General features: G+C 38.5%; 2 protein-coding genes across 2 annotated transcripts; one reads left to right on the top strand and one right to left on the bottom strand.

Moving 5' to 3' along the window:
• The first annotated feature begins 118 nt into the window (after positions 1-118).
• On the top strand, positions 119-5,111 carry FAM162B (family with sequence similarity 162 member B). Its single transcript, XM_076333471.1, has 4 exons — positions 119-236; positions 708-819; positions 3,811-3,919; positions 4,154-5,111. The coding sequence occupies exons 1-4, from the start codon at positions 119-121 to the stop codon at positions 4,250-4,252; spliced, it is 438 nt and encodes a 145-aa protein (XP_076189586.1). The 3' UTR covers positions 4,253-5,111.
• Positions 5,099-26,732, bottom strand: KPNA5 (karyopherin subunit alpha 5). Its single transcript, XM_076333469.1, has 14 exons — positions 26,659-26,732; positions 24,285-24,418; positions 21,931-22,032; positions 21,744-21,843; positions 20,843-20,937; positions 19,883-20,014; positions 18,876-18,964; positions 17,598-17,697; positions 15,791-15,954; positions 14,612-14,690; positions 13,641-13,766; positions 12,366-12,493; positions 10,518-10,696; positions 5,099-8,772 (listed from the first exon to the last, which is right to left on the bottom strand). The coding sequence occupies exons 1-14, from the start codon at positions 26,660-26,662 to the stop codon at positions 8,585-8,587; spliced, it is 1,620 nt and encodes a 539-aa protein (XP_076189584.1). The 5' UTR covers positions 26,663-26,732; the 3' UTR covers positions 5,099-8,584.
• Between the last annotated feature and the right edge of the window lie 135 nt (positions 26,733-26,867).

Raw genomic sequence — 26,867 nt, 5'->3', positions numbered from 1 at the left:
CGCCGGCGGCCGCCCCGCCCCGCCTCGCCTCCGGGCGCTGCTGGAGGGGGTCGGCGGGACGGGGCGGGGGTGGCCGGAGCCGCTCCCGCCGAAGCAGAGTGTCCCGCCGCTCCTCGCCATGCTGCCGGCGCGCCTCCGCCCGAGGCGGCTCCTGTCCGCCGCGCCGCTCCGCCTGCCCGCGCCGCGGGGAGCCGCCGCCGGCGGGAAGGACGCCCGGAGCCCGGGCACCACCCGCGGTAAGGGGCGCTGCCCGCCGCGCCGGGGAGCGGGGCTGGGGGGGGGGGGGTGTTGGCTCCGCGGCGCCGGCAGCGCCTCGGGGCTGTCGGGGAGGTTTGGCGGCGGGCGGGCGGGCGGCTCGGGGCCGCGGCGGAGCGGGGCTGGGGCTCCCCGGCGGCCGGGTCCGCACCGTCGCCCGCGGGTGGCACGGCAGCTCGGGTGGCCCCAGGCGTTCGCCCGCCGGCTTGGGCACCCGCACCCGCAGGCTGCGGGGAGGTCGAACGAGAGCCGCGGAGACTCTGGTTGCATGCGGGGGCATTCAAGTGACGGCGTGGAGGTAACTCTGCGTAGCGGAGACATGGAAGTTTAATCCCCGAGTTACTCTTGCAACGAGCAGGACGGGCAGGGGTTTTCCCCTTCCGCCGCTACTACCACCCATCATTCTCTCTTAGTGCATGGTTTGACGAAGCGTTTTTTTCCTCATCTTTAAGCTGAGCAGGCTCACAAGGTGGTTGCAAGTTACAAACCTTCGAAGTTTGACAAAAAGATCCTCCTCTGGACTGGACGGTTCAAGACAGAGGAAGAGATTCCTCTGAGGATCCCGTAAGTGTTCTGTTCTTGTCCAAGGGGAACATGGAGCTGAAGGGAAAGCGGTGGCGTGATCCTGTTCTAAAGCTTTTCCACAGTGTTTGAACCAGTCAGTTCTTCAATACTGAAAACTTGGAAACAAATCAGAGGGCAAAAGAATTTCCTGTCCTGGTTAGAGGTTAAGATGAAAAAATGTTCCGTACTGGGGTCCCCAGAGCCTGCGATTAAGAACTGGATACATCTGAGTAGATAGCTTCGGTTAAATTTATGTACTGGCTTGTTTATTTTGCTTATTCCTAATATGCAATCAGAGAAGGATGTTGTTGGTAAACAATGTTTTCTGTTTATAGCTCCTGTAAACAGTTCTAAGGCAGCTGACTGTCGCTGAATGATTACATCCAACAAATTATGATTTATTATAGAGTTTGAGGAAAAATAGAGAAAGAGGTTATGAGAGAAACATCCCCCAGCAAGGAAGACCGAGTACTTTACGTAGGCTTAGCCTCCCATTCATGTTGACCCACTGGACTAGATGACCTTTGAAGGTCCCTTCCCACCCAAACCATGCTGATTCTGTGGTTCTCTGACTTGCTGAAAGTTAGCATCCCCCAAGGGAGTCAGTTGCTGAACACAATACCCCTCTAATGCCAATTGCTGCCTTTTTCTTAGGATGTTTGATAGCGTGTTAGACGTCTCTCTCCAGGACACTACTTTTTATCATCGCAGTCTGTCCCTGTCTTGGGTGGTATGTTGAGTGTAAGCAGTGTGCAAGAGCTGTGTCAAGCTACAGGTACATCCTCTGCCTGTTCCTCTTGGTTCCTGACAGTTTCACTGATGTTTCCTGAGCCGGACAGTAGCTTTCCATTGTCCCACCTCTCTTGCGCTGTGTTAGTCCCACCATCTTTCCCCTAGAGAAAGGTTCAGACAGGTCTCAGAAGCTCTAAAAGCTATTCAAGTCATCGGGAGGTGTTTATAAAGACACACACGTTTGCCAGTCCATACACATACACGCACACAAATTGCTCGTTTCTGTGCAGTAGTTGGCCTGCCAAGTGCGTGTCACCACTTTGTGCCTTCTGGGAGAGCAAAGTCTTTTTAGAACTGTAAGATCATAAATAGTAATATACTAAAAGAAGTTAATTGTGAGACATCGAAGCTGAATTGTGTCACTGCTTTAACGATTAAAAAAATAAAAGAATTGCAAAATACTGTTACCTGTGAACATAATCTAGCTGCTGAAGATAGTTTCTACTAAGGGTCAAAGCTGCAGTCCTTGTTCAAGGTTGGTTGTTGTTTTATAAAACAGCTGTTACTGACTTCAGCAGAGGTTTAACCAGAGTCTTGATGGAGAATTGAGCAGCAAAGGCCCTAATGCGCAATTAGGGGAGAACATAATCGGGTCTGTTTTTCTTAAAGCAGAGGCAGAAAGCAGGGAGAAAGTGAAAATCTGCTTCAGAAGAGTTTCAATTAGTGCATTGTGAAATATGATTAGGCTAATAAGCCAGACTAATAACACTTATGGTTTTGCTTTTGTTGCCACAAATGGATTAGTGGATTAATGATTTTATGTGCTAGTCTGATGTGCGGTTTGTTTTAAAGATGATGGGTACGAAACAAAAGCAGTTACTTAGAACTGCAGGCATTGTCAGCCATCTGCAAGAAACGTGGCACGTACAACATGAGCATGTGTGTGCGTTGGCAGGGAAGGGGGCACCATGGCACAGCCGCTCGTCAGACTTGCCCTCTTCTGTGGCATTAAAGCCTTCGAGGGAAGCACGGCAGCCCTCAGCCTCGGCACGCGCTTCCATGGGCAGAACTTCCACTATAAAAACTCTGGCTCTGCCATGTCCCACCACTCATCCTCTTTAAAGTAAAGCCAGAGGTGCTTGGGGGGAAAGAGATCGTTACAAGATCTTTACTCACAACATAAAATCAATTCTTTATGCAACTATCCTTTTTACATATATATGTATAAAACCATAACTATATATTATGCGCTTTTTATATTCTGTCTTATAAATATCTTTATATAAAGTATTCCCATGTGATTTATGAAAGGAAAATAGTGCACAGCCAGTATTATAATGAACATCTTAAAATCCGTACTCCCAAGTGTAATGTCTCAGAGTAAGACTTGGCTGAAAGTTTTGAGGCAATTTTAGTGATACGGAGATTTCCTGTGCCGCTGGTTCTCAGGGGTATGCAGCCTGCTGACAACGCAGGAGGGTGGAAACGGGAGCTGTACCAGCACAGCTTGCTGGGCCGTACAATGCCTCTCCTGCAGCAACTACCGCCAAACGCAGGGCAGAAGTTTTCATTCCTTCTGCCTTTGATGACCAGCAAAAATAATCATGTAGATTGTTCTTGTTTAGGTGTCCGTTCCTGTAACGGTGAGAGGACTGACATCAGCTGCCCACTTTAAATAAAGCCGCTGCTTTTCTAAAGAACTAAACTCTTAACTCGCAGCAGTACAAACTCAGTTGTAATCACCTACCCAAGTGTGTAAAGTCCCTAGCCTACAGTATACAGGACGCCATCTAAACAGGTTAGATATGACAGCAATTAATTGCTAAAGTTAATTTTGAATAAAAGGAACTTGTCTTCACCACACCTGGTTGACACCGCAGATACTTCTCCATCTGTTTAAAATAGATAAAACCCTTAATTTTCACTATGTTTAAATAGAGCTTAAGGTATGATTTCTGGTTTATTTACCCCAAGTACTTAAACGCAAATATTTATGGCATGACCATTTTTTTTTCCAGCTTAAAAAAAAAAAAAAATCCATTTAAATCCATTAAATGTTGCTTTTTCACTGGAAATGGATTAGGGTCAGAAAATGCACAGTTCTTGGGTGGTACATAACCAGACATAGCAAGCCGAAGATGCTTGTTTCAGAAGCGAACACTATTTTTATTTTTCAGTGGTGATGTTATGTCTGCAATGCTTTGAAGAAGAGAGACTTCACAGTTTTGTAATGATTCAATTCAATAACTTTAATTGCAGGCCAGAGATGCTAGACAGGGCAAGAAACAAAGCTCGAGTTAAAGCTTGTTACATCATGATTGGACTCTCAATTGTTGCCTGTTTTGCAGTGATTGCCTCAGCTAAAAAGGTGAGTGCAGCGCTAGCTAGTTATCATGTAGCATACTTAAAAATGATGGAGTTCTGTGAAAAGCAGACCAACGAACAGCTGCAGCTTACACCTACCCTAGTTTTAGCTAACCTACGTTCCGGTCACCCCTGACGTGTAAGCAGTTGCTGGCTGCTCCCGAGATTGGGAAGCTTTCCCCGAGGTGCGTCGTGACTCCTACTACACTCCTCTGAAGTAGGCGTTTTACTTCCACAGGCTGCTGCACGTCACGAGTCCTTAACCAGCTGGAACCTGGCAAAGAAGGCCAAGTGGCGGAAAGAGGCCGCGCTAGCAGCGGAGTCGAAGACAAAGTAACCTAGTATGAAATGCCAAAAGTCCTTGTAGGAGCAAAGTTAACTGTTGCTGAGCGATTAGCGAATTTCACCAATAAACGGAAAACTGTAGTATTGCACACGCTGGAGCCAACAAGGGTAGCTACAGGATCACAAAAAGGAAATGGAGGGTCTCTTTTATTAGAGCGCTACTCGATGCACTTGTTGCAAATTATTAAAATTAGAATGTTTTGCACATGATTAAAAGCAGTAATTAATTTCAAAGGAGATGAGGTAGTTTCCTAAGAACGTCAGGTATGGGGGGAGCCAAGTTTCCACAATCTGTCTTGAAAACTCTCTCAGGCTTATCTTGAGCCGTTACACAGGTAAGAGTTCCATACAGAAAAACTAGCCGTGTTTTTCAACGAAAGGTTGAATGCAGCAAAGACCAAGCAGTAGTGAAGTGAAGGTACGAAAACTGCAAAAATAAGGAGGCTTATGCAATTCACTTTTGCAATTCTAAATAAAGAACAAACTGTAATCAGCCAGAATATTACAAGTCTTGCACACTGAGAAGAGAAGGTTTGGAGAAGCGAGGGGAGGGGAAGTGGCCCGGTAATTCCACCAGTTCTCCCGTCCTTACAAACTTCATGGGAATTCCCAAAGAAGCGGTCGGTTCTGCAGGCAGAGACGGGACTGTGATTACCGTCCACGTGTATGTTTGGTGAGATGTTTACAAAACAAGTTTTCTGGTGACAGCGCCTAGTCTTACAGTGCACCCGTCACCCAGTTTGAATTCGTTTGCCTCAATGCTGTATTCAAAATGGCATTTGTGTTCTCTAGTTTAAGAAGCCACACTTACCGAAACACTAAATAAATACAATAAACGTCTGTAAAATAGGTTTTATTGGTTTCTGTATGGTATTTGGAGATTTAACATTCCATAATATTGCATACTACTCATATGTGTTCTGTTACAGTAATGGGCCTTTGGCCTGGATTTAAAGATGCACTATTACTATCTGAAGTTAGTATAGGTGTTTAGTTTCCACACATTATACGGAGATATTGTGCCATAAGTAACTGAAATTTCTCATTCCAGATTTCAGTGAACTCTTGAGGTCACAGTTAAACTTTATGGATCAATCGGCAGACCTACTACAAAAATCCTCAGTTGCACAATTTAATAAATTTAAACCAACTGAGAACTAACCGTGGAGGAAAGACAATAGTGCATCTTATTTTTTTTTTTTTTTTTTTTTTTAAAGACAGACCCGACAGTAAATATTTTCCAGTTGCAAACTTGTTCTACAGCTAACTTATTTCTGTGCCAACATTATTACTATTTTCTGATTGCTGCTAGCAACAGTGTTTAAAGCAAGTACTAGAAAATTAAAAAGCTGTATGAACCAGTCCTCAGACAAAAGTGCAACGATGAAAAAATTAGATACGATTCAGTGTATCAAGAGTAGGGAACTAAAAAAAAAAAAATCTTATGCTTTGCATAGTTGCATAGATTAACTAGTTAGTATTCACATTTAAGCAGAACAAATGGTACCCTTTTAATTGAAACCAAAACGACAAAAACCAAACCCCTGTATTTTTAAACAGACTTTGTAACTGATGGGGCACTTCAGATTCCATATAAAATACCAAACTTAAAGAGATTTTCTTCTCTCAGTTGTTTTTTTGTTTTTCCTCCACACTTGTTTCATCTGTTTAGGGAACATCATCATATTCACGCCCCTACCTGCAAATGACTCCACCAGAGCGGACCTTAAGTCATCATCTCCGGTTTTACATTGTTCGTTTATGTGCTTTTAACAAAGTGTGATGTAAACCCAGCGATAAAATAGGAGAGGCCATCTTGTACATTTATCCTTTAAAGAAGAATTTTCATTATGATTTTTTAACAATTTTAGGGTAGACCAAATGTTGAGTTTAAGTAATGATTTTCATTAGTCAAAGTCCGTCAATTTTAGTTCCCTTTTAAACTGTTACATTTAAACGTATGAGGCATGAAATATAGTTTATCTAAATGCGTAAAGTGCACACATACAGAATAATATATCCACAAAACTGAAGACATTCTTTCAAAACAAATATAATACTTTAAATGTCCCCTCTTTTCTTCATTTTCAAGTCTTTTAATCAGTATTTTTATAGTTCAGATTTGGTTTAAATTAGAGAGGCTTATAAATGCAGTTTTTCCAGGGTTTTCCAAATAAAAAGCAGGCACAGCTGGTTATGTTATCAAAACAAGGTTGTTAGAAACAATGGAATACCCTGTTACCTGAATAATTTTCTTACACTAGAAGAACACTGAAATTCAGCATTTCCTAGATTTCCTTGATTGTTACCCTGTACTTTGAACAGATGGGGCGGGGGGGGGAGGAAGGTCAGTATATGAAAACCTGAAACCATGAGAGTAAAAAGGGCACAAATACAATCATCTAACATTATATGAAAATTTGGCAGCTGTACTCAGTATTACCACGCTATTCAAAACTGTTGTATGCTGTACAAATCTAGGTTTAAAGTGTCATTTGCTAAAATATCTCATTATTCAGAGTTCATAAAGTAACAGCACTCCTATATACACTTCTTACACTTCTATCTTCCACTAAAAAGACTTCAAAAAGAGGTTTCTTCCCTCCCAGTTACATCTTAGTCAAAACTGACCGTTAATCTTAGAAAATCCACTTCAAGTCCCACATTCAATTACAATACAGTATATATTGCTGTAACATCAAAGTGAAACATCTTAGAATCTTAACTTGCATGTAAAAAAAATTCTAAATATAAAACGGTACTGTAAATGATACCACCTTTAACCTGTATTTTTCAGTGCATTAAAATATTGTTTAGTGACAAGCACAGTGCCGTGGGGCAAGTAATTTGAAGTTTAAATTGCAGCTTTTTATGAAGCACGAAATGCTCTCATACGTCAAGGATTTCACTTAACCCAGGAGTTTGATGTTAATACATTAATTACAGGTAATAAAAAATAATACTTCAGAGTTAACCCAAAGTATTAATTTCTCCAAATGAGATATACTACTAATACACCAGAAACACTACTTATATGCAAGTCGAAGCAGAGTATACATTTTTCTGTATTCAAAATTGTTAATGCAAATATTAGAGTTCTATTTCTTTTAGTGTTTAACAGCAAACACTGTATATTGTAGAGCCTAAATATTTAGATGACAGTAACTTCTAGTTAGTTTTGGTGTCCACATACTTAATGCTATTTACAGTACAACAAACTTTTCCTTCAACTGGAAAGGAGCGATTTACTATTCATTCTTCACTGCAGTATTTCTATCGTCTTACCAAAAGAAAACCAAAGTCAGTTAACTTAAAGAACAATTCAAGTGGCGGCAGCGTATTTGGTCAAAAAAATAACATCTACTGTCTAAACTTTTAAGAAGCTACTGTACTAGAAAGGCAAACATTGCAATGTTTCTCAAACTGAAGTGGTGTTACCACATTTTGACAGGAGACAGCTGTAAACCATCTGCTTGGCGACTTCTGCAAATCACCATCTCTGTCATTCATAATCGCAGCATTCTTCTGGTAACTACAGCAACTGCTTCCACTGCAAAGTACTGTATTTGTGGCTGACTTTTAACGCCATTTAGCAGCTTTCATTACAGAGCCAACACCAAATGACCAGCAAGCTCTCTGCCGATTCCAATTTGAAAACCTCTGAAACAGTCCTCTTCCCACATAATTCAGAAAAAGCTTTTTCATATATTCAATATTATATTAGGTAATTAGCATTATATATCTATTAAATACATTTTATAAATAAATTCCAACAGTGTGTTGTAAAGTAAGTAATGCATAAAAGTTTCACAATTTAAATAAATATTTTTCACATTCCAATTCAGCTTCTTACAAGCTTGTCTTTATTTCATGCCTTTAGTTCCGAAGCAATGTTTTTGCTTCAATACAAGAGGTAGATTGATAGAGACTGGGCAAGTCAAGCCTACTGCCAAAAATGCAACTGTCAGTAACTGTATTGCTGATATGCAGTTTGAGACTACATGAAAAATTCAGAACCACTACCTAAAAATCCTACCAAGTCTTAGCTTAACAGTTCTTGTTAAATCACATTTAATGCTTTACTTTAGACATGATTACTCACAGTTGTTTTCTGTACACAAGAGATAATGAAAAACACAAATACAAAACAAAGAACAGTTGTATCTATCACAATATATAAAAGTGCATGAGCTGCTTCATCTATTTCTGCAAAACATATTCAACTTTTCCTCTAACTTTGGCCGTAAAGGAAAGACCTCTGGGGGAAAAAAAAACCAAAACCCTACAAGTGTTTACATTTTATGCTTGTCTTCGCTTCAATAGTTTACAGCTGAAACCCCTCCATTGGAGCCTCCTGCTGTTGAAACACAAACTGCTGCTGACTTTCATCCACCTGAGGTGCAATACTGGAGTCCTCTTCTTCGACACCAAAGTAATGTTCTATGAGTTCAAAAGCCTTTTGGTATATCTCTTGGTTTTCATGCCTCTGAAGAAACTCAATTTTATCAAGTCCTAAATTCAAAACAAAACATTTTCAAAATCTAGTTGCTTAAATTAATGATGAATTCAAAAGGAAACAGCTTATAATACAGCTTATAGTATAGTGGTACTTCTTAGATTAAAAAAATGCAATCCCAAATCATCTCAATTCATTCGATATCATCGATTCTTAATTTCCTAACCCCATGTATTTCTAGTCTTCATTTTCTGCAGCATTTTCAGCTGTCCAAGCAATTTTAAAACAATGCTAGAAGAGTATCAATTAAACTGAAGAGGAGGAGGAGGCTGTAGTACCTACAAAGAAATATGCCATGCCTACAAAGAAAGTGAATCTGTGTAGAATTAGGATAGCATAAAACTGTTTGCTGTAGCAATTTCCAATATCCCCATTTCTTTTCTTTTACTCTTTCAGTCTTCCCCAACTCTAAATTCTATCCCCTATTACGGAGTCGTCACTGGGCACAGTCTGGTATCTTTTTTCAAATTTAATTTTAAGATTTGAAGAGACTATCTTTCCAAAGGCTTATCATTTGCCAGCTAGAGGACATAACCTCTCCTCTGCTGGCAGAGTGCTTGGCGGTCAGTTAAGTTTATTCAAAACTCCTTTTTAGCTATTTAAGATAATTCATTTTTCACTTAAGCTGGATTAGGAAAAGCTCGCACGAACCCTTCTGGTGACTACAGAGGCCAAAGCAACGAGGGTGATGTAATTAGCTGCTTCCCCTACTTGAACTTATACTCTACAGCTTCAGCAGCCCATGCTTAACTGGTAAAGGAAAAAAAAAAAAAAAAGAACCTGGACACATTCAATATTTGAAATTATAAACGGACTCAAAATCTGGAACAGAATAAATTCCATTAAAGTATTCAGTACTTATTCCTCTTACATGTTAGATTGCAAAGTAAGTTCTCCAAGTATGCACTTGATTTTAGAAATGAAACTCTGTAACAGGCAATTCAGATTTAAAAGGCTGCTTTACAGAAAAGTTAGTACCATCTAATCAGATATAATGTGGTCAACTAGGACTGTTATTAGCAGTTTCTGAAACACAAATGTCTGCCAATTTTGTTTTGTCAGAGCTACAAAAAGATAACCCTCCATAAATAATGCCAGATTCATTGTAAGCCAGGTTTAACATTAATTTTGTTAAATCAAAAGCATCTAGTCATGAAATTCCACAAGTGTCATTTTAGTTTTGATACTCTGCCTTTGAAGCGTGGTTTAATTCAACAACTCTTAAAGAAGAAAAAGAACAAAATACTTTCACAAATTAAGTACAAACTTATTTTTGTGATCTGAAGTTGATTTTGCTATTACTGATATTTACTATGCTAAAAAGTGATCCGACTGTGGGAATAAGTAAAACAAACTCTGATCTCGCATCCCTGTTGGTAATGAAACTGTACCAGACAGGACTATATATTAAAGTAATAAAACTATATTTAGGATTGGCTGATAAACTTACGCAAACCATGGCTCCAATAGACTAGGACACCTGTGTGTTAAGTATTTCTGAGAATGTTTCCCGAGAGGCACATTTCATAAACTGACCGGACAAACATCCACGGGTTTTCTGCATTTAACCGCTTTTCCCATCATGTTACATAACTTAATTTATGATGCTTTCATGTTCACTTATGCTTGAAGTAAAAAGTCTAATATTAAACTTACCTACAAATGGTTCACAAAGGTTTTGTTTTTACAGCCAGAAATAAGGAAATTCAGGTATGTAGTTTTACAAGAAGTCATTTCTTACCATATGCTTCCTCTATAAGGGCACAATAAGGATTAATGCCCATTCCATTTTGCTTAGACTCTTGTTCTCCAAGACGCAGAATGTTTTCAAGTCCATTTAAAGCCACCTGTACTATTTTTGAATCCATCACAGTCAGGAGGTCACACAGAGGCTTGGTACAACCTAGTGCTACCAAATACCTTTATAACAGCAGAAAAACAGAGGGGGATGGGGGGAAAAAGGAGGACTGATAATCCAGCACATTTATTCTGACATGCCTGGCTATCGCTATCGGTCCTTATTTTTGCTAGAAGTGGCTGAAACAAAAGACTTCTAAAACACAACACAAAGATAATCTCAGTTTGAAATTGAATAAATATTCTAATTCATCCTAATGAGAAAATTTAATGTGCATATTCCTAACTAGAGTTTGGAATTTGTAGGCTTTTCAACTCCTTTTCGCTTATGATCTTCAGGTGGGTTTAACTGAATAGAAGGGAAAAAGTTCATTTCACCAGTAAGTTATTTTCTCAGGCATTTGAAATTTTGTAGTGGCAAAAACATCAAATAAACACGTTAGAGACAGATAGTAACATTGGACGCTGCTCTGTACTAACGTAGTCCACACTAGCAGCCCATTAAGATATTAGCATTACCTACTGTAAAAGGAAGGACATAACTGTAAATACAAAAAAAGATATTGGGATTCTGAGTATCCTATTGCTTTTTCCAATTTTGCACAAAATTGTGTAGGAACTTTGGAAGTCAGAACCTGTGTCCTTGTTTCTAGTGTGCAAGTAAAATGAAGACACTAATGTTTGCCGGCATCAAAAGGTTGCTTAAATATAGTTTATTTAGTGGTTTTACATTATCCTGCAGTCAGACAGTAGTACCTTGAGAACGTTAAAAGAGCTAAAATTTCATGACATGGATAATACCTGTATTTTGTGACAAGAAGCTACTTTTATGGTATTACATGCATATTTACTATTTGAAGATCCTGAATTAAAATTTACTTAAAATATGCTAAATTTTAAGATGTTACGTTATGCAAGCAATCAAAATAATAGCAAAAACACACCAACAAACTTTCCTTACCTCTGAGAACACTTAGTGGTTATAAGAAAACCAGGATTGTTTACATTTTAAATAAATCAGCATGCACTTACTGCAACAGATCTCCCAAACGTGCTGGAAGAGTTATCACATCACTGTCAGTTCTGGCTTCCAAATAGTACACTGTCATTTTTAAATCTATTTATCAACTACTGACTCAAACTGATCGCTATGCTGATAGTATTCAGAGAAACCAGAGAATATTTTATTCTAGTCATTCAAGAAGTCCAATCTTTGCAGCGCATAAATAGCTGCTGACAGTAAAATTTTAATCAAACTCAATTCTGAAAAAGGAGTTTAGATATCTGCTTTAAAATAATACTGATAGCAAGTTTAAAATACATGAAAAACCCACTAAAATTCCTGATGTCTCTTCACAAAGAGATACAATCCCGCTGCACAAGTTTTCTAAAGAACTCTCACAAATTTTTCCATTTTCAAACACTGAAACTCTTCATTAACTATTCCAATTGCGTTTGACAATGTAATATCAACTCTGGAAGAGAACCCTGTGAAAGCTTTAGGTGTAGTATCACTGAAACAAAGCAGTATCGGTCAATTTGTTATTAAGTCCACTGCATATATTTCACTCATTTTTCTGAGCTTCTACGTGTTTAGTCCCTGTGTCGACACAGTTACAAGGAATTAAGGTTTAGGATTTTGCTCCTATGTTTGTCAGGATTCAATTGCAGAAATAGAAATGCCTTAGAAAAGATACTTAGGCATAGAAAATAGTAACATACACAAACTTACCTAATCTGTTCAGGGGTTCCTCCTGATGTTGCATTAGTTATGGCCCATGCTGCTTCTTTTCTGGTGCGAAATTCAGCTTTTTGAAGAATTTCGATCAATATTGGAAAAATATTTGCATCTATAACAGCCTAAGAGATGAAATTATAATATCTTATAATAATTAATAAAGATTTAGTATACAAAGAACATTAATACCCTTCACTACAAAAGCCAGTGATACCTGCTGATATCAAAGCAAACAATGTTTTGTTAGAAGGCACCACACTAACTAGAAACGCTAAACTGAAGTCCGAAACTATTCCAACATTGCACTACAGCAGCCATGAGAATATCTTCTTCGTTGATTTCTCCGTCTCTGGTGGACAGAATACTGCTTACTGGATAGGCCCATTTAAAAATCATATGACATAAGCACTAAACCTGAATTTTTGAACTGGAGATCAAGCCTCAGAACAAAACTTCACTTTGTCCATTTTATTCAGGTTTGCGGTCTCCACAGAAAGACTATGTCTGTAATTGGAGACTGTATTATAGATTTTAAATTACATTAAGAAGCAACATTTTCATCCCTGACTGAAGCAGAGGGGAAAAAAAAAATCATATTGAAACATGTACTCTGATTCAGAATTCTCATTTTTGTCAAACAGAACCTTTTTTCAGGTAACTCCAGACACCTGGAGCAATAGTCGGGGTTTAGTAGTTTCCACAAGAATACAACTCAGTATTGATGACATCATGCAGGTCTTTTATCCAAGCAAAACATTCAACATTTCCAGATAGGTAGAATTGATAAATTGGCACTTTTCACTGGACTAGTTTGTGCAAGATGTTTTGTTTCAACTTTTAAAAAAGAAAAACAGCTTTAAATACTTTAACAAGTATATTACAATGCATAACAAAATTAAAGAGAATATACCAGTAGATGATCCTCCCACAGGGAAAAATAACTGTTGATATCAGATCTAAGAGAATATTTTAAGTATCTTTTCATTTGTTTTATAAGCATCAGCCAAATCCCTTTGAGAGAAATTAATCAGTTTCTCTAGTACAAATCATGACAGCTATTTTTAAACTATCATTTTATGAAGTTATTTATGATAATCTTTCAAAATTTAGAAGAAAACATTTAAGTTAGGTAAAATTATAGACAGTTAGGACTAAAACAAATAATGAAGAGTCAATGTTGTATCTACTTATTTCTCCTTGTGAAGGAAAATCAAGTGAACTAGCAAAATCAAAACAAAACCAACCAAGTAACAAATACACAGGCTTTACCTGAATCTGAGCTCTGTTTCCTGCAGTAATATTAGAAACAGTCCAGCACGCTTCTTTTCTAATAGATTCCTTGGGACTACTGAGCAAGTGCAAGAGACAGGGTAATGCAGAGCAGTTTAGAATCACCTAAAATAATTTGAGAATTGAAAACTGGGTTGTACAATATACATATTGGCATATATATTGGCTTGTGCAGTAAACATACATATACATAAAAGCACTTTACAGATGACTTCAAAAGAACATTTTGCAACACAGTTATATTATACAAAGTATCATAGATAACATCCTGCAAAATTAAAGTGTTCAATGCTGTAGTGGGTGAATAGATGATCCAGCAATTTGAAAGAATCTGCCCTCAGTTAAGTTCAGACCAGAAGACTGACAACAGCAAGACTAAATAAGGCTGCTTAAGGCTAGAATATGAATAACTGAGAAGTGTAAATCTAATTCGTATCGTTATTTGTTCATTTGTTTTTTGAGAGACAGATGTTTTCTATTTAATACCTTAGCAAAATCCTCTCCTATAGAGCTCACAACAAATTATGTAATAACTTATTTCCTTATTTTCCCTTTACACTAGTTCAGGACAAATCAAGTATGACTGTTGCTTACAAGTGACTGCATTTGAAGACTTAAAAAAGGGAACAATAATAAATAACTGAACCCCCACTAAGGAGAATAAAGGGGGGGGGGGGGAGGAGTTACTTTCATTGTGAATGGGAAGCAACAGCCAAAAGTACCATACAGGAATGAAGCAATCCACTACATACAGTGCTCTAAGAACATGTTCATTCTTGCAGTAATCTAATGTTTAAAATAGCAGCCTAAACTGTGAAATTAACAATATAGATTTGTACAAAGCCTCTTTCACTGACATACGCAGATACTTGTACTAGACATGTATTTTGTCACAATTTTTGCAAAATTCTGTCCTGCCAATTCATTTTTCTTAAATCAACTAGTCTTACCTGTGTTTGGATATCATCCCCAGTAACAATATTTCCAACTGCTCTTAATGCAGGGGATACCACCTTGTAGTCATTATGCCTGGAGACAAATATTAAATTGCTTGATATTACCAAGTGTTAAAGTATAATTTTGCATTTTCAGTGAACAGTGGTTTACTTCAGGTGCTAAATTTTTAGCTATAGAAAACATTGCATTACTTCTTACACTTTCCCCCTATTTAGCCAAATTTGACAACTGCAAGCCCACAACTGAATTGCTGATTCAAGGAAAGGGCACCTCTATGGAACAACACAACTTAGAGCAATCTATCTGTCCAGCAGATTCATTTCACCCAGCTCAAGTATCATTGAATACAACGCTGGAACCTGCATCATTCAATAACCACAGAAACAAAAGGGGTGTTGTTATTAGCTGTATACTAAAACTTAACAGCCCTCCTTTGTAAGGGAACTTCCCCCTTTTGTAAGTCAATAACCCTAAAAGCCAGTACATGAAGCCCATATTCAACTGTCTGAGGTGTAGGGGAAGGAAATCTACTCAGTTGTCCTAAAGCTTCTACAGAAGAGAAAGCAACCTCACCCTCTCCCGACAGCTATACAAATGAGCTTTTCACAGGGAACTGTGCTGAGCTGTCAGTGCTGGGAACTACTAACCCTGACCTACTCTGCAGTCCCCACGTGAACACAGGGATTTAGTCTCCCTTTCTAGGAAAATAATGAACCATAAACCAAATATACTGGAACAGTTCAGAAGTGGCACAAGCCTGCCTCTGGACTTCGTGAGTCCAAGAACTGTCTGTATTGAACCTACATCTCCTATAAAGGTAAGAAAACAAAATATAAGAGTGAAATTAAAAAAACATAAGCTGAGAAATTAATTTACAATTCAAGCTTGGTCTTCAGTCTTCACCTTTCTATTCCTCCATGTAAATCAAATCCTGCATGAAATTTTAAAGAATATAAAGGAATACTTCCGAGAAAACTTTTTTTCACTGTCGATCTCAGGAAAAATCCCAGGAGCCAAGCAACCTAGCAAGCAACTTAAGGTTTCAGATTGAATTCATGTTCGTCACTTCTCACAAAATAAATTCAGACTTGAGGTGAGAAAAAACAACTCAATTTGAATTCATTAATATTAACAGTACTGCAAGACATTTACTTGGTGAAGAGAAGACTTACATAAGCAACTCTACCAATCTTCGACACACTCCAGAATCAATAACAGCTTGAATTTTATCATTGGGACCATCTGAAAGGTAAGAGAGGGCCCAGCAAGCATCTGCTAATACATCCGGGTCACTGCTAAACAACAGTCTTGATAAAACATTTAAGCAAGGAGCAACCTAGGTTAAAGAAAAATATTACATAAAATTAGGTGTTTCATATTTTTCAAGTTTCAGAGACATTCTGCAAAGGCATTAAGGTGCAAAACTATTTACTGCCAAAGCACACGAGCTCCTTAATGAGTCAGGACCTAGGTGGAATACTTCCTGATTAAACTAGATATCCAATTCAAACTGGCAAATTTGATAAATTCTGATTCACAGCCTATTTAATTAGAGATACTATATTAGGTATATAATTGTTCAGCTTAAACAAAAACCATCTGCTTTTACAGGTAACCAGGAATTACTGATGCTTTTTTGAATCACCCAGGGAACAGAATTTCAAAGCAGTAACATTTTTTGACATTGCTGTCTTTGTAGGAGTACTGGAGGTTGTTCGTAATAACCAATTTACAATTGCTTTACCACAAAGAAACTCAGAGTAATTCACAGAGGACTCAACATTCACTGAACCAAACGAGCAATGGCTGACTTCAGTTCTCACTGCAACTGTAGTCTCCGGCCTTGATCTCCTACAAGTTCCACACAGACAGAGCCAAATGAACTAGACCATCTTAACACCACTTGGAACCTGACAGGTTTCAGCTGTACAGCTTGGGAATCTCATATTCTTTGTAGAACTTAATTCTTTATCTTACATCAGTTACGCAATTAAGCCTCCTTTATGTGTCCAACTGGTGCTACTGCAAAGGGCAAAAAGCAAAAGAGCTATTCCTATTAGCAGCTGCCTACAGTGCATCCTTTTCCACTGAAGTTGTGTTTAAGCAGCAAGAAATCTTCCTGCCTTTTTACTACCAGAACAAAACACTACTGAAGGATATAACTTGGGCAGAGCAATTGTGAGGTCGTCAATTAACGTCAGAAATCCCCCCTTTTTGTTAGTATCTCTCCAAGAATTATTAAGTAGCAATTGACAGTAATTACTACCTCATGAGGTAAGCTTCAAGACATGTAAATTCTCTCCAGGTTATCTTTAATGATCATTTAACCTCAGTCTCTTCTACCAGAAGATCCAATGTTCCATTCTTCTAATCTTTTAATGTCATTAACCTTACCAGAAATTAATTTCATACTGAAAATAAGGAGCTAATACTCCTACTAGCCTCTACAGCCTTACTGTCTTTATAACCACATACTGGAGAGAGGAGGAAGCGATGGGGAGAGCATACAGGCAAATCACCTCTGTCATCATAGTCTGATTTAACTGCATCTGACAGAGCAGAAAACTCAAAATTTTATTCCTGCAGTATGCACTCACAATCATAAAATAAAAAAATAAATAAAAAAAATTTAAAAAACGTCAATCGTATCTCACATCCTCTAAAACAGATCTGGAGAAAATACAGCCCCAAGGGGTTTAGTGCTGAATGTATTATTTGTCCATCATTTCATACCAGTGAATGACTATTTGCATCTGACTAACTACAATCTCAAGTTTTTAAGTAATTTAATTTTATTGGGGATAGGCGTCAAAGTAGAGGATTTTTTGTAGATACAACAGATGGACAAGACTGTGTGATTACATTAAAAAGATAAAACTGAGTCTATCTCCAGATTCAAAGATTCTGCGTGTTATAACATATTACAAACGTAAGTCTTCTTCAGCTTTCTGACTTCTCAAAATGAATACTTTATTATACCTTACTGAAGTCTGGAGGAGGGTTCTTTCCTCTACAGAGATTTGAGAGAGCCCAGACCGCATTTCTAGTTGTTGTAAGACGATTTGAATTTGTTAACAGTCTGTCAAAGAGAGACAACAACAATAATAAAAATCGTTTCTTATTGAAAAGTTAAGTCTTTTTATGTCTATTATTAACAACAGTACCTCAAATCAGGAAAAGAAATCCTATTATTGGGCACTAGTTTCAATTTCTTTCTCTTCATAGCTTACATGCTGCAAATATTTTCTTACAATCAACTGAATCTGTAGATTATTTTGCATGGACATCTCATTCCCAAATCAAGTATATGCATATAAAGTAAACCACTGCTCATATGAAAAATCATTCAACTAATCTTTTCTGGGGCTAGCAGATGCAACCCTCCCTTGAATTAACTTCGATGTTTTCATTCACAGAATGCAATTAATAATAATAAAAATAGTTCCATAAAAAGTTAGAACTTAACAGATCTTCTAAAAAAATTAACACTTTACTGTTTTTGCTGAATAGAATGCGAAAGATTCAACACCTGAAAAGTCAGGTTCACTTTCAGATACATACCAAAATGTCTAAAACTGTTAATCTTTAAATCCTCGAGGAAGGTAATCACATTCTCCTCTATTATTTTAAGCTATTTTACAAATGTTTCAAAGCATTTTATTATTTTAAGCAGTAATAAATTGAACAACATTTGTGTCGTATACATTTTTTCCCTGTGATGAAGCTACCTTACATCCTATTGTAAGCATACAGTAAATGCTGAAATGATATTCCTAGTGAAGAGAAATCTTCTGGTGGAACACAGGTCACGTAACAACTACTCTGCCAGCTCATCTCAACAAGCAAATGGACAGATAGCAAGACCGGAGCTTGGAGCTACTCAACAAAGGTGGTGAAACTAGCCTATTGCCCAGCCAATTGTAGTCACAGAAATGCAAGTGTGAATTAAATCATCTCTCCCACCCTATATACCCAGAACTCTGGCAGCACAGAGTTCTGCACAACACAGAAATTTCATACCTGTGAAATTATACTTCTCTCCTTTTGCAAAGACTGGAAAGCTTCCAGTGATGGACTAATTAAAAATATGCATGAAGCTCAGGCAATCCAAAACATTAGGGTCATAGCAGTATAATAAAAAAGAAACATTCTCAATTTAGCAAAAAGCTTACATTCTTTTCAAATAAATTTTAAGTTGAAGTTTACAGTTATCTATACCTGTACACTACAGTAGTAGTATTAATCTACAATACTTACTCCAAGAGAGGTGGTAATATTCCACAGTTTAAAACAAAGTCTCTGCATTCTGCATTATCACCAGCAATGTTACCAAGAGCCCACACTGCCTTAAAAAGCAAAGCATCCAAGTGAATTTATACATGCTTGCAAATCAACTTTCACAGATCATCTATGTATTTTTTTACAGCAAATATTATAGAAGCAAAAAAGCAGTATCATTCCAAATATAAAATTTCAGAAGACTACCGGTTTCTATATTCCGTTTTTTGTGAACTCACACAAAGTCAATTACCTACCCTTGAAGTCATTCTTTCAAGGAAAGTCTTCTGTTATGAAAATATGTTGATTCATGTGCTTTTCAATAAAAAGGATACACACACTCTTTTCAATAGTTACATTTGCTCACTATGTGTAATAGATTCAATAAAACTGGCTCAAAGTTGCAAACAATGTATGAGGAATAAAAAAGTTAAATCATGAACTTTCACTATACAAACTTTCAAACATGCTAAATAAAAGCCAGTAAATTACAGACTCTCTTAAACAAAACAAAAAACCCCCACCAAACCAAAATAACAACAACAAAAAAACCAAACCCACAAAACCGAAGTTCAGGAAAATATTAATGAAGACTGTAACATAATAAGATAGAAGAGCAGAAGTATATAAAAAATAAAGCTGCAAGATAACTTAGGAAAAAAAATCCACGTTGTTTTCTACTATATTCTTTCTATTATGGTGTTTTAGATCCTGTCCACCTGTAAATTCCACAATAGAAATCAGGTGCTTTCTTCCAATTACTCAGTGACGTGAAATAAAAAACAGGTTCAAAGAAACATGAAAGAATCAGAGGAAAAAAACATGAGGGAAAAAATACACTGAAGGTAAATCCTTATCTTCCTGGAGCCAGATCAATGGGCTAGTAGGCAAATGGGGCTCAAGACCTCTCTAACCACACACAACCCAAAAAAGACATTCATAAATGAATTTTTAGTAGTTATAAAATACCCTAAGAAAACAGTTACCTGCTCCTGTACATCTTCATGTTCTGAACTAAGCAACTTAATAAAAATTGGAACAGCTCCAGTTTCAATTACAACTTTGGTGTGTAGAAAAGTTCCAGATGCTATGTTTGTCAAAGCCCATGCCGCTTCAAACTGTTGAGGAGCACAAAGAAGACCACGTTAAACCCCTCAGCAGTAAAACTTAGATTAATGAAAAACAGTTTGACATGAGAGTTGCAGAGGTTAATTTTCCAACTTTTTTCCTTTCTACTGAAATGCAATTATTACTATTATTGTACTTTCTATACAATAAAATAATTGGCATTGACAAAATCTCTACTTAATAAGCACCTTCAGTGTCTAAATTATTTTTAGGTTTTGGCTTGCAGCACTAACTGTAAGGAAATTTCAAATCTCTATTAACCCATACAAATCCCTTCTGTTTACTCTATATTAAGTTAATTCTTCTAGTATGAAGGTACACAAGGCCTAAGTGCCATTCCATGGGCTACCACAAGTAGACAGAACTAGTTACTCCTACTGTTAGTTATATATTTTTCAAAGATTTTTCTACAAGCCTTTCAGTTTCCTGAATTTTTTCTTCTTTTCTAAGATTTCAACTGAAAAGTACTACAATATACTCAATACAAACAAAACACATTCTGCTCGCACTTCAACGTTGATGATCTTAACGTACTACTCTGGAAACTCTCTTGAACACATTCTGCTTTCAACACCCATGTATGTGACCAGCTGAATACACAACCCTAAAGACTACTATGAAATTCACAAGAATCAAGTCACAGTTTCAGTGGCAATAACTGACATTTTAGACAACTAAAATTTACAGTTTCAGTGATTAAAAATAATTAAATTTGGTTATTAAAAAAAAAAAAATAATAATCACATGCTTTCCAAAGCTGTGTTGGGGGGAGTTTCTAATCCCATTCCAAACCCCAAATCAGCACCAGCCAAACTCACTTGCAGAGTGTAATTCTCATTCCTCTCTAGAAATTTCACAAATCTCTGTACTACTCCTGGTTTTTGTATGACTTCATCTATCGGTGGATTAGGCTCTAGGGAATAAAAACAAACGTATTTGTGTAAGTCTAACAAAAAGACCAAATAAATTACTTTTTCAGTATGACACAAAACATGAATATGATTCTCAGTTCTTATCATAATTTTTAGCATTCAATCATTTTAATCTCAAATGAAGGAGCTAAACTTTTGACTTTAGAAGACTGCAGGATCATCTCCATAAAGTGCTATAATTTAGCAAACACCCTATTATGTATAGTAATAGTAACACATACTAATATTCACTGGCATGTTAGTAACTCATCACAAAACACTGTTCCCTCAATCAGTAGCTCAGGTCAGTGGAAGAGCAATTATTATTGGATACTATTTTAAATGACCAAGCATACCTTCACCTATCATGCTATACAAATACCAGCATTAATTTAAGACTGCATGTCTTACAGTCTCAACAGAAAAAAGTTACAACTGTTCTTTGGCAGCCATATAATTTTTCTCCCCTCAAATACAGAACGAGAATCAGAAATTGAATCACTGCAACAAGTACTGTAAGTAATGGTAGTGTGCAGTTAGTTACTGCCCTGGACACTTCAATCAAAATATCCTTGCTTTTGTTACTTTGTCTGAAAGACTTAACATTAGAATAATGAAGCTTTCTGTATTTAGCCATTAGGTCGGAATAGATTTGGCACAGTTTCTCTATAAACAGAACTAGAAGTTTCAGCAAGCTCTATTTTAAAGTAAAACAAAACTAAAGGTTAACTGACTCTCTATGACAAAAATTCGTAACACCACCACAGAAGGAACAACAAAAAAAAAAAGTCAGGCAACGTTTACGTACCTTTAGATAGCAATTTTCTGAACTTCTGCGTTGCTGTGAGTTGCTGATCAGGATCATCCGAGAAAATCATCTGCACCATATCTACTGTAATAACTTCTTCCTAAAAATGAAAGGAGGATTTCTTACGTCTAAGAACGTACCATGCACATTAACAGATAACATTCTAAACACACTCTAAAGTAATTACCTCTGGAATAGGTACAGTAGAGCTCACATCAGGATCCTGAATTGGACTTTCTACCATAGATTCTTCATTTCCTGGGAGAGAAACGTTTCGGCGTTTAAACAGCTAAACGAAGAAGAAATTTTTGGGAGACATTAGAGCTTACCATCGAGTGGGTATTGATGACATACACTTGAAGAAATGCTTTCACCAATACTAATCAAAGTATTTCAACTACTCACCTTCCTACTCACCCATGCAAATGGAATTCTACATGAAAGTTTAAAGAACATAAAGGAGAAAAACACTACTATATCTGTATCTTGATAAGCTCCACGCAACACTTGAGACAGACATTTAAAAACTGAAGTTCTTTTTAATTAGCAAAGATCCGTAAATTTTTCCACATGTAAGAAAAAGAAGATACAGATCTTTTTTTACTCTCACCACTCATAATTAGCATTTATTTTTAAGCAGGAAACAGTAGTCTACAAGCTACTTTCGACTTTTTTCGTTTATAGGCTAAAGTCATCAGCACAGAGTCAATGTTTGTGTTTCAGCACATCCCGTACCTCCCTTCAGCAGAAGGTCTAAAGATCTATGTACTTTCTTTGCATGCCAATTAAACAGCATCTATATTTAATATACAGTTGCAGAAAGATTAAAACAGAAACATTATTTTAATATAGTTGGAGAAAAAATGGTGTAGCTTCAAGGTGAACTTTCAAATTATGTAACATTAAACATTCTCTACGTCCAAAAATCGCTTTAACATTGGCTGCATGCACTGCCTACACTCAAAATACATACCTGCACCGTAGTGCTTAATGAATGCCTCTTCATTTTCTGGCATACAAGCAAAACATTTGCATTAGCCTGTTTTCTTCTAGAAACCAAACCTAAATTTTTATCTTTAATCCTGTGCTACACTTACAACTACTGTAATTAACAATTCTAAGAATATTATGTTGGTATCTTTAAAAATAAATGTTAGAATCTCAGTCCATTGAGTAAGATTTCACCTGTAAGCATAATAATGAAACCTCCCACTAAATCCTGAAAGTTTTTGTCCTCTAGGACCTAGAGGTGTCTATAGACACCTAGACTTCTGCTATTGTACATGCCCCAAACTGCAGAAGCAATTCCATGTTTACATCTACCCATATTTCAAACAGGAACCTAAAACAAAGCATTCTCTCCCTTGTTCAACACACTTCTGTACTGGGCACAATCCTGGACACGAAACAACTGCAGAACCATGGACATAAGCAAAGTTTAACTCCATTTAAACCCACAAAGGAAGAAGAAACATTCTTCTTTTGGAAGACCAGCCATTCTTTCTAGCATTCAACAAGGACACAGAAGCATTTGGTTGAAATGTATAAACTGTTTTTGTTTAGGATCACGGTCTATCTACCAGTTATAATTTCTTTTGGAGCAAAAGCAGTCTCATCTCCCTGCATAAACTTGTTCTCCCCGCTTCAGGAAGAACTGAGAAGCACCAGTCCAACAAATTAAGATCAAGGAGAACATAACTGTATTCTCATTATTACGACAGTCAGCATGGGAGAGGAAACACCCAGTATTTTCATAATTTATCTAGGGAGTATTTACTACAAAAGACAAAACCAAAACTTTCAGCAGGAACTGCAACAGAGTTACCCATTCACAGGTAAATGCTCCAGTATCATACTACTTCTTACTCTTACCTCTCTGGCCCAACTAATTTAAATTCTTTTTCCATGCAGTAGCACCACTTCCCCAGGAGAATGGTAAGCATTCCCACCTCAGAGAAGACTGTAGATCAGTGCCTGGGACACTGTCTAGGTTGTGGGAGACAAATTCAGTCACTTTAGACCAAGCAGAAAAACAAACTACATTCCTTACTTTCCTGGCAAGAAACTATTAAACATTTTGGAAAAAGGAACTACTACAAACCATTAAATTATACAACGCTCCATGTACTCTGATCACTAAAAATTCAATTAGGACAACTGCAAATGTTATATGTAATAGTTCAGGGATCACTAATTGGTAGCCACTTTACCAAATTGCTGTAGAAAAACTCTTGGGCAATTTGAAGTATGGCTTCAAAGATGAAAATAATCCTCTCCCTTCTAACAGTAAAACTAAGGATTAAACTTAAAACACAGGTCTCTCCTCTGCGTGCCCTAGTGACTTAAGAGGGCTTCTGTTCACTTTTTTGTTTTATGATCCTGTTGAGAAGTGCCTGGTGCTCCCCAAGATTGCACAGAAAACAGACATTCAACCTGGCGCTCTGGATTCTGCTCCACAGGAGGAGTCTGCTCAAGTCCTTTCACATACCTGAATTTAGCTTCACAAGCATTTAACAGTTAACAGCTCACCAAGATACTTACCTGTTCTTCCCTCTTCTGTTTCCGAAGCTGGATTCCTTCTTCCTCTCTTCGTCTGCGCATTTCTTGGGGATTAAGTGCGTTATTCTTGTAGCTTTTCATTCTGAAGTTATCTTTACCTGGGCTTGCCATGTTGTCTATTAAAAAAAGAAAAGTTACTCCAAAAGGCCAAACCTTGTGAGGCAAACATGCCATCTCTTGTACTACAAAAGTATCTGCAGCAGCAGCTATATATTCCTATAGCTGCTTGCAATACCCAGTTCATTAACAACAATCTCTAAGGTAGAAATCAGAGAAAAATCTTTGCCTAGATAGGCATTTCTAAACTGCAGATTAAACTACAGATCATCTCAGCGACGAGATAATTCATTACAGGGCATAAGCTACTGTAAAAAGAAGTTATAGGTCTTATGAGCAAACTGAGAAACAAAAAGCAAAATTTTGATTCTGTCAGCAAGTAAAGGAATTTGCTTCCTCCTCTCATAAAGGAGACATTAAATGTATTAAAAAATAAGGACAAATCCAAGAAGAAAACCTGCAGTAATTACTGCTTCATTTAATATCTTACTGCATTGTTTCTTTTCTTTTTTTTTTTTTAAAAAGATGCCTGTCTCGCAAACATAACGCAGGATCTAAAGGTTATGCTGCATTTCCTTCTAAACTGTATGGAGAAAAAACTCTGCAGAAAAACAAAGTAAGGGTCAGTAGCACCCAGATAGGCATACTCTTTTCCATTTTAAACTAACAAAATGATTGACCCATTCTAATTAACAGCTCTTTTGATGTTAAAGGATTAGAATCTGTCTGTCATTTCAGGCACATCAGTTGTGAAAAGATAAAAGTGATAAAACATGATTCTGTCACTGAAATGATCAAACTGACTGAAAAAGGTTGTTAATAGCATGGTGCTAGTTTTTAAAGCTAAAACTGTAGCCTTCATCTGAGAAATAACTGTCAAAAATATGATTTAAGACTCTACACGAACTCTCACTTGTCTGAAATTCTTCTACAACAAGAAAACATACATAAGAATATCTGAACTCCAACTCTTGAGCTGCACGCAGTTCTCGATCGACTTCCATGCTGGGACTTTATTTTTTTTATATCAGCATAAAGTCCCAAGGACTGCTGAGCAATAAACACAAGCTATGAGAGGAAAACAGTCCACAGACGTAGGCTGACATCAACAAGACACTCCGAGGACTCAGCAGCCTGTTTCACCCAAACACATTTGCTTCACAAGGGCGTCAGTAAACTCCTGCCATCTCTGGACCACGGTGCTAAGTGTGCAATTTTCTAGTAATCATCATGTAACGTTTGAGATACAATTTAAGAAGATCATTTTCCCAACAACACTACTGGCTTAACTAGCCCTAGAACATCATCACTTCCTTCATCACTCATGCCTTGCTAATTTAGTTGCACCAATAAAACTGTCAGGCCAAGCAATGAACCAAACAAGAGAAGCATGCATTAGAGTAACCCAGTTTAGGCCACTAGCTCAATAAAGAGTTACAGAAGCACAACTGAGAGGAAGCTCTCATCAAAACTGTTTTCAAGAAGAAAACCTTATAAATTTATAGCTTCATTCCCCCGAGGGTTTTGGTATAGACATCATAAGGGCAAAAAGACTGGCAGTCCCTGATCTATTCAGGCTTCACGACTTCTCCATCTAGATCCAAGGAAGTCTGCGCTTCTGCTCTGCAAAACTACGCTCGTTTTAACACTAAATCCCTCTACCCACCACATCCTGCATCTCACCCACTTGTTGTGCCTAGACTGAGACCTACCCTAGTAATAGGCTTTTTTTTCCTCCCTGCCTACATAAGGCTCCCTAAATACCGCGCCTTGCTGCACCACCGCCCCCTCCCCGACTGGCAGCGCCAGGGGAGGCCGCACGGGCTTCCAGACGCTGCCCGCAGGCTTCGCACCGGCCAAAACCCTGGCGCAGGACCGGGTCACACCGCAAGTCCCCTTGCCGGCTGCCCAGCCGAGAGGACACCTACCCCGGCCACAAAGAGCGACTAGCGAGGCTCTTCACCCGCGTCTCTTGAAGAAGGGGTGTAAAAGTCCCCTCCAGCAGCAGGGCAGGGAAGCGGGAGGAAGGCAGCCCTCTGACTGAGGAAGCAGCGGAGAACAGCGCGGGAAGACCCCGTCCCAGCACCGACCGCCCCGCCTGGCGGGGACCGAGCTGCCGTGCGCGGCAACGCCCGCTGCTGCAACCGCCCCCGAGCACGCAGGAGACCGGCCCGCGCCGGGCAGCCTTACAGCAAGGGGCACCGCACCGCACCCCGCCCCGGAGGGGGGCACAGCCCCTCCTGCTCCTGCTCCTGCTCCTGCCCCTACCCGCCGGCTCTTAGCGCTCTTCCGCCCTTACCCATCGAAGCGGAGACGCACGGCGCCCGCCGCCCTCCAAGCGAGAAAACGCCGCTCCGGAGCGCGGCACGGGCAGCGGATCGCAATCCAAGATGGCGGACGCCGCCCCGCCGCGCGTCGCACTGGCCGGGGGGCGGGCCCCTCCGTTCCCAGCAGGCTCCGCGCGCGCAGGCACCCGCCCCGGGCAAAGGAACGACGCTTCCCAGCAGG

The sequence above is a fragment of the Aptenodytes patagonicus genome, chromosome 3 (assembly GCF_965638725.1).
Source record: "Aptenodytes patagonicus chromosome 3, bAptPat1.pri.cur, whole genome shotgun sequence".
NCBI lineage: Eukaryota > Metazoa > Chordata > Aves > Sphenisciformes > Spheniscidae > Aptenodytes > Aptenodytes patagonicus.
This window is presented reverse-complemented; position numbering and strand designations above follow the sequence as displayed.